General features: G+C 29.7%; 1 protein-coding gene across 1 annotated transcript; it reads right to left on the minus strand.

The window, feature by feature from the left end:
• Positions 1 to 2377: 2377 nt before the first annotated feature.
• LOC133677092 (UDP-glycosyltransferase 75C1-like) lies at positions 2378 to 4127 on the minus strand. The gene has a single exon (XM_062098927.1). The coding sequence runs from the start codon at positions 3905 to 3907 to the stop codon at positions 2492 to 2494; it is 1416 nt and encodes a 471-aa protein (XP_061954911.1). The 5' UTR covers positions 3908 to 4127; the 3' UTR covers positions 2378 to 2491.
• Positions 4128 to 11887: the final 7760 nt, after the last annotated feature.

The raw sequence follows: 11887 nt of genomic DNA on the forward strand, positions 1-11887 counted from the left end.
CTCCTATTTATAGATTTGGAGATTTTTGTCGTCACTTTTATATATATATATATATATAAAAAGAAGTTGTAATTTTATTTTTGAATAAAATGTATATATTTTCATCTTATGATTTATTAATGGATTTTATGGTTTTATGTATTGATTTGAAGTTTAAACTCCATTTTATGATTTTATAATTTATGAATGAAGATGCAATTTGTTTTTGAAACTTCAAATATATGTTTTAAATTAATTTTAAAAAATAAAAAATTTGAGGTGGGTTATAGTGAAGAAAATCCTCCACTCAATCCAATCAAATTAAATGCATGTTTAAAATTGTGATAGTTTTTATTTTTTAAATTGATTTTTTTATATATTTTTATAATTTTAATGTGCTCATGTTAATAATGAAGAAATAAATTTATAATACAATAACAGTTATGACATCAATATATGGAAACATTAATTATGATATTGATAAAATATGAGTCAGCATCTCAAATCACAGTACTCAAGTGTTGAATCCTCAAAATAGAAGGCAATACCTGGAAAAAAAGGCAAATATAAAAATGTCAAAAACAAGCCACTGAAAATAAAGAATATCCTTGCTTAAAATATGTAAAATTATTTTTATGCGTGTAATAATTATTATATAACTAAATTATTTAAATAACAATAATAGTTACCTTAATGGTGATGATTTTAGATATATGTTTTTTTTTACAGCGAACCAAAAAAAAAAACACTATTTTTTTTTATATGATCTTCTCGAACTCACGAACAATAATAACTACTCGAATCCACGAGTAACGAGTAACGAGTAACGAGTAACGTTTCTAAAAAATTCTTTATTCAAAATCAAAAGTGTTTATTATTTTTTTTTATATGATCTGCTCGAACTCACGAACAATAATAACTACTCGAATCCACGAGTAACGAGTAACGTTTCTAAAAAATTTCTTATTCAAAATCAAAAGTGTTTTTCTAAGTGAATCGCTGGTATTCATAAGCTGTCATCCCTAGTCCTATTTAAATAATGACTTGCCCAATTAAATAGGAACCCCCCCCCCCCCCCCCCCCCCCCCCCCCGTCCTTAATTCACGTCTTAAACAATAACAGAAATAATAGAGTCACCAAGGGCCACGACTACTAGGAATCTATGTTAAAATAAGGAAAGTGCAGCTGGCAATTCGTTCATGGTAATAATTCCAGCAAGCTGTAATTCAGTTCGTGGCAATCTCTTCGTCTGCATCATTGAACTGTCTTGTAACAGCAGCAAGCTGTCCTGCATCAATTAGCAACTGTTCTATAATTTCTTTTATCATCTACAGCTCATAATGTCGTCAAATCAGCATACATCACTTTTAAAAATACTTTTAATACTAACAAATACTTTTAATAACATGTTCTATAATGATATGATCGTAAAGTATATGCTGATAATAATTAATATCAATTTTAAGATAATATTATAATAAGATTTATCACAAAAAATAATGTTTTATTACTTGAAAACAAAAAAAAAATACAGGTTTATTATAATTGAGAATCAATCTTATTTCACGCACTAAATTATCTACATATACGTAATGAAGCAAGCCATTCTCGCTAGTTCTTTCACTGTGACAACTAGGTAAGGACAGAAAACTTGGTCCTCCAATTTTTTAGAAAATGAATACAATTCTTATAATTTTTGAATGAACATATCTCATATTAAATAAATAAAAGAATACAAAGTAATATATAAACTTCAAAATGAGCCATACTTAAATCATATGGATTCAACCCAAACTTAGTTATCAAATTCAATTTAATATTAGAATAATAAAATCAAGATCATAAACTCGACTAATTTAAGATTTAAATTGGTTCATGTTAAAGAAAAACTAGAAAAAATTAATATGATCAAAAACTTAAATTAACTCACAATCTAGCTAATAACTTGTTAATTTATTTTTTATTAATTTTTATTATCAAAATAATATTATTTTAATTTTTTTAAAAAAAAATAAATTAATCTATTTCACTCAAATTAACTCTTTTCACCCTTGAACTATGCTTTGCCACGAGTTAACTTTAAACTAACTTGGATTTCAAAACTATGCACTCATCTAAGGTACATTTTATCCTTGATTTGTAACCACATGTAGTTAAAGCACATATACGTGCACAATTTTTTTTATATAATTCCGTAAATCATGACCATCATCTAAAATATAAAGTTAAAATTAAGGGGGGAATATGAATCATCTGTTAAATTCTAACCATTTATTTAAATATGGAAACTAATTTCTAGATTTATGGAAACAATTATAGCCGAATTAATGATATATTTGGGAATTCTAATTTTATCATTTGGACTGAGAAATTAAGAAAGATTAAATTAATCAAACACTAACAAAATTATCCAGTCAAGAATTTCAAGGTCAAGATTTTGCTGACATGATTTGTGAAAGAAATTGAAAGGGTTCTGATCCTGACTTGGATACAGTTCTAAAAACTGAATTTTTTATATGTCTAGCGACATGGCCCCCCCTCCAATCTCATTAAAAAAATCCTGCAGATTTTGGTACGAAGAGCCACCTTCTTTGGAACTTTCTCTTGCCAAATCCTTCCATTTCTTAGCATTCTTTCTCATCTCTTTTCCTCGCTCTCCACCTCCCATGACCAACTCCAAGCATTTCTCTATCTCCTCGCCTTCAACTATCCCTTCTTTATTAGCACTGACTCTCACCCCTGTCTCCCATACAGCTTCAACCATCTTAGCATTCGTCAGTTGATCAGTCCATTGTGGAAAAGCCACCATCGGCACCCCAGAAGCCAAGCTCTCAAAAGTTGAGTTCCATCCACAATGTGTCACGAAACAACCTATTGATGGATGTGACAAAACCACCACTTGAGAGCACCATGGAACTATCTTCCCTTGCTTGTCAAGCTCTTCTGTGCAACTCAGCTTATCTTCTTCTTTCTCTTCTCCTCCATCTGTTCTTATGACCCACAAAAATGGACGGCCAGTATCTAGCAAAGCACGAGCCATTTCCTCTTTTTGTGGCTTTGAAATAACAGATATGCTTCCAAATGATATATAAATCACAGATGATTCTGGCTTTGAATTAAGCCATTCTATATAGTCCTTTGAGTCTTGAAAAAGATCACCACCAAAGGAAGTATCGGATGGATCTTTTCCATCCAAATAGGCTGATGGAATCAGAGGGCCAACCCCAACCAACTTAAACTTACCTATTGAATTCAGAGCCTCACACTCTAATGCATCAAGGGTGTTGACAAGAACTTTTGGGTTGGTTTCTTCATCAAGAACTTCAATATGCTCTTTATTCACTGGAAGTGCAAAAGCATGTGTGTTTCTAGGATTGAGAAATGAGGGTAAGTCACGGCTTCCAAGAGGAGGCAATCCTGGTAACTTCAGCGAAAAGCTTGGATCATTGATATTCTTCTTAATAGTGTCACCGTAGCCATTGAAGTAGTAGTAAAAGATGTCTAAAAGGGCAGGAGATTGGTTCCAAAGGAGTGTTGAAGGGAGGTTATGTTGTCGGGCCACCTTTGCCACCCAAGGTATGAGATTGGAGTATACCACACAAGTAAATGGTCCGCCATTTTTCGGACCTTGACATATAAGGTCAGCAAGAGATTTCGAGCCAACACGCCTGAGCTCGGAGAAGTAGTGTTCGATATCATCACTGGGTCTAAACCCATGTTCGGAACCATCATCAAAGGCAGCAAAATACAAGCCTTTAGGATAAGTTCCGGATTTAGCCATCCGGCGTTTGGCGCTCATGCTTGTAGCAAAGGTGACATGTGCGCCAATGGCTACTAGGCGTTTGGCGAATTGAAGGGCTGGATTTATGTGACCTTGGGCAGGGAATGTTACAAGAAGGATGTGAGGCTGCACTCCCATGACTCCCATGGTCTTAACTGGAATTGTATGGAAAGAGAAGTGTCTTTTTTTTTTTTTTATGGAAAAGAGAAGGGTGTCAGTTAGATTGATTTTTGTTGTTGCAGTTGGGTGTGGGATTTTGTGAGGATGGGTAGCTTTATACACCACAACCAGATGAATGGCCTCGTGACGACGTCGGTCAGGAAATTTTCTTGAACATAAAAAAAAATAATTAAAATGTGACTGGAGACTTGAAGCACCATAAAAACCGTATTTTTCTATTAGCATTTATAATTGGTACAGAAATCTTGACGTTTGCGGTGACGAGTTTCCTTCACCAGTTCTATGACGATTTAAATGGAAAGATTAGCTGACGATTGCTGCCGACGTTATAATTGATACGTCAGCGAGACGTTCCTTGTAAAAGTCGAAATCGACAACTCAATCTTCGTTTACTTGCATAAATTACAAATTGAAAAATCAGAGCCCAGCTTAGCATATATAATTTATAATTAATTATCTAGTCATTTTTTTGCAAGGATTGTCTGCTTACAGAAAATAACTTACCATTTATAATTCATGTAATTTATTAGTTGTTTTTTAAAAACAAGTATATATATATATATATATATATATATATATATATATATTATCTCGGACCCCGAATAAAACTTGCAATAAAACTTGCAATGGTCATCCATATCAATAAATAAAAGGAGTCGAACTAGATACCATATAGAAAACATTCATCTTAATTCTCATCTACTTTACCAATTCAACTATTTACCCATTATTCAGTATTTTTTATATATAAAAAAAATAATTTATGTATTATGTAGTTGTTCCGATAATTAAGGCATGTATTTTTTTTTTGTTTGATTTTCTGAGTTTATACCTTAGGATTGAATTTATTAAAATCCTCTATATGATGGACCAATATGAAAAATGAATCTTTAAAATCTCTTTTAAAGATGATTTAATTTATGTATTATGTGGTTGTTCCGATGATATAATTTATATATTATGTGGTTGTTCTGATGATTAAGGCATGTATTTTTTTTTGTTTGATTTTCTGAATTTATATCTTAGGATTAGCACCTAGAGAATTTATTAAAATCCTCTATATGATGGACCAATATGAAAAATGAATCTTTAAAATCTCTTTTAAAGATGATTTAATTTATGTATTATGTGGTTGTTCTGATGATTAAGGCATGTATTTTTTTTTGTTTGATTTTTTGAGTTTATACCTTAGGATTAGCACCTAGAGAATTTATTAAAATCCTTTATATGTTGGACCGATATGAAAAATGAATCTCTAAAATCTGTTTTAAAGATGATTTAATTTTAGCTGATGGGCTAGATGATGAATCATCGAGGATCAAACTAAAAAAAAACACTTGCCCTTTATAGTTCATTGAGGAAAGATCTAATTACACGCGTGAAAACTTTATACATTCGAAAAAGAAGTGCGATTTCTTGACAGTCAGGAAACTCTTCGAGAGTTCGGCAAGTCCACGCAATTTTCAAATTAAAGTAAAAAAAAAAAGAAAGAAAAAGCTGTTAATTATTCCTACAAGTCAATGCTGTTAGATGATTGTCAAACCCCGCCGCTGTTTTGTGATTTACTGCTCCTTTTGGACCGAAGAAAATAGTCCAGGTTTTCGGTTTCGCATATGGTTCAACACCATTATTTAGGCTGTGGTTAAAATCACGTTTTCTTGAATTTTATTTTTTAAAAAACATAAATTTTTTTATGTTTTTATATCTTTTTAATATATTGATGTCAAAAATAATTTTAAAAAATAAAAAATTATCATTTTAATATATTTCTATATAAAAAATATTTTAAACCGCAACCGCTATCACAATATCAAACGGGTCTTTAGTTTTTTTATTGTCGTGGTTGAAATGTATTCTTATAAAAATTAAATTATTTTAAATTATTTTAATATATTTTTAAATAAAAAATATTTTAAAAAAAAATCGTTACTGCATGATAAACAACCTCTTAATCTACTTATAAATCTAAGAATATAAAATCCATCCCTCATGATAAAAGAATTTTTTTAGTGCTACCTAACTTTTATTTTATTTTATTATTATTATTTTTTTATATAGTGGTGGTCATAATTAACTTATGGGAAAAACTCTTGTAATTTATAAGTATTCACCACGTCATGGAACGTCCATTTAAAATTAGTTGTATGGACAATAAGAACATCCATGTGAAAATAGATACGACGAGGGATTAAGAAATTTTTTTTTTTACTTGTACATTTGTGATACCCATAACAGGTTATGATAAATTTGGATAAAATATAAAACGTAATTTATGAACTTGTGTACAGAGGATAAAATGGTCCAACTAAGTGTTATACTCGTAGGTTGTTCGATTACGCCCAGGTTCTTTTATCAAGCGTGGAGTGTGACATCATGGTATCCGATCTATTTTAAAGTGAGAACCCACACTACTAGGGGTTCTATTTTAAAGTAACGGAGGCGTCAAACATTCATATTCGGATAGCGTTTGGGAACGCCGTCCAGTATAAAATTAAAAAATATATATTTTAAAATTATTTTAATATGTTAGTATTAAAATTAAATTTTTTAAAAAATATTATTTTCATATATTTTTAAACAAAAAATATAAGTAATTGATATTATAATGATAAACACTACTTCGATAACATGCTTGGTATTATGGCCATCTGGTTTTTACCTAATTATAGAGAAGAAATTGTTTAGTTAGTTAGATAGATTTATTTTTTTTTAAGATCCCGTATATAATTGTGTTCTAAATTTTTATTTTGTAAAAGCTAAAATAATATGTTTTCTATTCATGAAGACTGGTTTTTCATTTACTTTGTATATAAGAATTTATCCCACAATAGTTTAAATCAAACATGTTTTTTTGTAAATTTTTTTTAAATCATAATTAAAAATACTTTTCTAAAATGTATTTTTTTATTGTAATTGTAATTATAAAAATTTAAACAATGTTAAACATAAACTTAATGAGAAAGATTGTGATGTTATATATTCTATGTTCTATGTTAATGGTCTCAGAGGAAATTGAATAACATATTAAGAATATTTTATAAATTGATGTATAACAAGGGATATTAATCTAAAATGAGTGGGGAATCTATTTTGCAAAATGCATTGGGGGATCTCATCACAAGGCATTGTGGACAGGATGGACTATTCGCATTGTGGACAGGATGGACTGTTCGCAATGTTGTTTTTTTTTTTTTAATTTATCTTTTATTAGATTATATTATAGGCCAATTTACTAGGAGATGATGAGATTGAAAGATGGAAACAATTTGTAATTCTCATATTTTCCAAATTATAACTATTGGGTCCCTTCACTTTTTTAAAATTTAAAAGTAAAATCAATTTTGATTTCAAACTTCATTTTTTTTATTTTTTAGCTCCTAGTTTGAGAGAGGTGAAAAAAAGTCATCGAAATCCAAAGTTAGAGAGATAAATTTCTTGTTGACATCGGCCACAAAAATAATTAATATTGGTGTTAAATTATTCCACTTGATGAGAGGAGTTTACATTAGGGGTATTCTATATTCTATGTTAGTGAACCAAGAGGAATTTGAATAAAATATAAGGAATATTTTATGAACCGGTGTGTAATGAGTGATACTAGAACAAAAATGCTCAATTTGGTACTCCACTTATAAGCTCAGAGGCTTTTTAGTCATGCATCAAGTCCCTCCTCAAACTTCAGGTGTGACAACACTAGATATGATTAATTTTTTAAATATATATATAAAAAAACGAACCATTTTTGTTATAAATAAGGAGTGTTTAGACTGTTTTTTTTACTTTGGCACTTAAAAAAAATAATTCAATACAAAAAATATTTAATAAAATAGCACAACACAGTTTAGAAAGTCGCAAATAATATATATACGACTCGTTCCAAAATTAAAATAAACTGACACAATTTACAATAGAGAGAGAGAGAGAGAGAGAGAGAAACAAGGAAAGAAAGAGAGAAAAAGATCTTGGAAACACTCCAAAACTCCAATAACGACACCACCAATATCATAGGAAAAATATCGACGAGATGAATCCAACAAAACTAAGAAAGGTCACGAACAGTGATTGGAGTGGGTCACACGAGTCGTCCAAATGTGTCCGGACTTATTTGCCTTTGAACAACACATATGACACACTCAAGTCACTTTTGTGACCTTCCTTGAAGTCATTGGATTCGCCTTGTTCAAATCTTTCTAACGAGACTGCTGATGTCGTCAACAGAGCTTTGGTATTATGGCCATATGTTTTTTACCTAATTATAGAGAAGAAATTATTTAGTTAGCTAGATAGATTCCTTTTTTCTTGTATTAGATCCCATATATAATTGTGTTTTAAATTTTAATTTTGTAATAGTTAAAATAATACTTTTCTATCCACGAAGACTAGTTTTTTATTTACTTTGTATATAAGAATTCACGCCATAATAGTTCAAATCAAACACATTTTTTTTTGTAAACCTTTTTTTTTTAATCACAATTAAAAATACTTTTCTAAAATGTATTTTTTTATTGTAATTGTAATTATAAAAAATTAAACAATGTTAAACATACACTTAATGAGAAAGATTGTGATGTTATATATTCTATGTTCTATGTTAATGGTCTAAGAGAAAATTGAATAAAATATCAAGAATATTTTATAAATTGATGTATAACAAGGGATATTAATCTAAAATGAGTGGGGAATTCACTTTGCAAAATGCATTGTGGATCGTGGACGGATTGTTCGCAATGTTTTTTATTCTTTTTTTTAATTTATCTTTTATTGGAATATATTATAGGCCAATTTACTGGGAGATGATGAGATTGAAAGATGGAAACAATTTGTAATTCCCATATTTGCCAAATTATATCTATTGGGTCCCTTTAATTTTTGAAATTTAAGGGTAAAATCAATTTTGATCTCAAATTTCATTTCTTTATTTTTTAGCTCCTGGTTTGAGAGAGGTGAAAATAAAATCATCGAAATCCAAAGTTAGAGAGATAAATTTCTTGTTGGCATCGATTTCAGCCACAAAAATAATTAATATTGGTGTCAAATTATTTCATTTTTATGAGTTTACATTAGGGGTATTCTATATTCTATGTAAGTGAACCAAGAGGAATTTGAATAAAATATAAGGAATATTTTATGAACTGATGTGCAATGAGTGATACTAGAACAAAAATGCTCCATTTGGTACTCCACTTATAAGCTCGGAGGCTTTTTAGTCATGCATCAAGTCCCTCCTCAAACTTGAGGTGTGACAACACTAGATATGATTAATTTTTTAAATATATATAAAAAAAACAAACCATTTTTGTTATAATAAGGAGTGTTTAGATTGTTTTTTTTACTTTGGCACTTAAAAAAAATAATTCAATACAAAAAATATTTAATAAAATAGCACAACACAGTTTAGAAAGTCGCAGATAATATATATACGACTCGTTCCAAAATTAAAATAAACTGACACAATTTACAATAGAGAGAGAGAGAGAGAGAGAGAAACAAGGAAAGAAAGAGAGAAAAAGACCTTGGAAACACTCCAAAACTTCAATAACGACACCACCAGTATCATTGAAAAATTATCGACGAGATGAATCCAACAAAACTAAGAAAGGTCACGAACAGTGATCAGAGTGGGTCACACGAGTCGTCCAAATGTGTCAGGGCTTATTTACCTTTAAACAACATATATGACACTCTAGTCACCTTTATGACCTTCCTTGAAGTCATTGGATTCGCCTAGTTGAAATCTTTCTAACGAGACTGTTGATGTCATCACCAGAGCTTTGGTGTGCCTCCAAGGTCTTTTATATTTTTTTTACTTTCTTCTCTCTCCTCTCTCTTCACAAATTACAAGGAGGAGAGAGGAGAAAGAGAAAACAAAGAAAAAAAAAGATCGTGGAGACAAAATGAAGCTACGATAATGATACCACCGGTGTTGTTGGAAAGATCTCGACCAGTCGAATCCAACGACATCAAGGAAGGTCACAAAACGGTGATCAAAGTGTGCCACACGAATTGTCCAAAGGCAAATAATCCCCGACACATTTCGAAGACTCGTGTGGTCCATTTCGGTCACCGATTGTGACCTTTTTTGGTGTCGTTGGATTTATCTCGTCAATATCTTTCCAACTGTATCGGTGGTGTCATTATCAGAGTTTCGATGTGTCTTCAAGATCTTTTTTCTTTCTTTCCTTGTTTCTCTCTCTCTTCTCTCCTCTCTCTTTTGTTGTAAATTGTGTCAGCCTATCTTTAATTTTGGAGAGAGTTACAGATAAATTGTGATACTTTTCTAAATATTTTATGGACTATGTTATTTTATCTTTTTTTTTAGTGCTAAAAAAAAACAAGGAGTGTTTACACATGCAACTAAATTTTGATATCTCAGTTTCTTTTCTTTCTCGAATAAGCACACTTTTCTAAAGAAGATTATTAATGGAGATAAAGTGATATGAGTTTTTATGAAGAATGAACTCAAAAATTAAGAGCTTAATTGTTAAATTCTAAAGAACAAGATCAAATAGCATAGTTTGAAAACTTCACGCGCTTAATAGTTTCATTTGTACTGTAAAATGCTACAACATTCACATCTGTTCCCAATAATCTCCCTCCTCGTAACCACGAAGTGCTTATTTAGAGTTGTGTTTGAATCAGAATTTCAGTAAATTTTAATTATTTTTTTATTTGAATAACTTTTTTTGTGTTTCTGTATCGTTTTAATGTACTGATATTAAAAAATAATAATAAAATTATTATTTTGATGGATTTCCAAACAAAAAACACTTTGAAAAGCAGTATCAATCACATTCTCAAATAGGTCCGAACTATGAACTCATTTTCTCTCAAACTATCGCTAAAAGCATCCTTAAGGTGTCTATCACGAATTAATATCAAATATCATTTTTAAACAATAATTAAAATTAAATTTTGGATTTTTAACTTGTAAATTTAAATTTTGAAACCTGTTTTTTTTTTTAATCCAATGAATTTAGGTTCATGGTTAATGGAGATGCGCCTCAACGAGAGTTCTATTTGTTAAATAGTGGTCTCACTAAAAGAAATGGTTGGATTCCGACGATTTCGAAACATATCTTTTTAAATATTTAATTTCTTCTTCTTAACTTATTTCCTTTTTTTATTCAAATATTTTCTATTTTTGGGGAAAAAAAGGAATTAATGATGTGTAATAATAAGCCCCCACATTTATTTATGCTGACAACACATATAAAGGTTAAGTCACCTTATAGAAGCATCTAATTAATCAAAATAAGTATAAGAACTCAGAAAAAATAAAATAAAAATAAAAACACTCAGCTAGAATAAACGTTATAAAATCAGGCATTATTTCTGAAATTCTTTGAAATAATAATGTAAAACTAATTCTCAAACAAAAAAGGGAAAGCTAAACAAATATGATGGTTAATAGATTTGACGGGTGTTGTTAAGCGAAGAATTAGATTGCATCTATGAGTCCAATTTTGAATGGGTTTATCTCTGCGTTTATTTTATGATGACTTGTCTTTTTAATTTAAGTTTTTTTTTTTCATTATAAAAACATTCCAAGGGGATATATTTTTTTTTTTGTAGAAAATGATTTTATAAAAATATTTTCCATTCAATTTAAAAAATTATTATAAAAAGTAAATTAATGATAAAAATATTTTCTAGTCAACTTTTTAATATTGCTAAAAGAAGGAAAATATTTTCCTCGACTACTATTTTTAGCTCCAGTACAACCACAATAACAAAAAAAATAGATTGAGAGCTTTTAAAATTGATCTACTAGGCTAAGTTTAATAATATTATTAAATTCCTGTCAAATTAATTAGCTGGCAATGACAATTATCATAAATTCATAATCAACTATATCACCATAATCATGATCTTATTATCAATATAATTATCATTGCCATAACAATCATAATCAATATTATCACTATTATAACACTAATTACCACACAA

The sequence above is a fragment of the Populus nigra genome, chromosome 17 (genome assembly GCF_951802175.1).
Source record: "Populus nigra chromosome 17, ddPopNigr1.1, whole genome shotgun sequence".
NCBI classification, from domain to species: Eukaryota; Viridiplantae; Streptophyta; class Magnoliopsida; order Malpighiales; family Salicaceae; genus Populus; species Populus nigra.

Coding starts and splice junctions, on each gene's coding strand:
- LOC133677092 (XM_062098927.1), bottom strand. CDS start 3,907: ATGGGAGTCATGGGAGTGCAGCCTCACATCCTTCTTGTAACATTCCCT.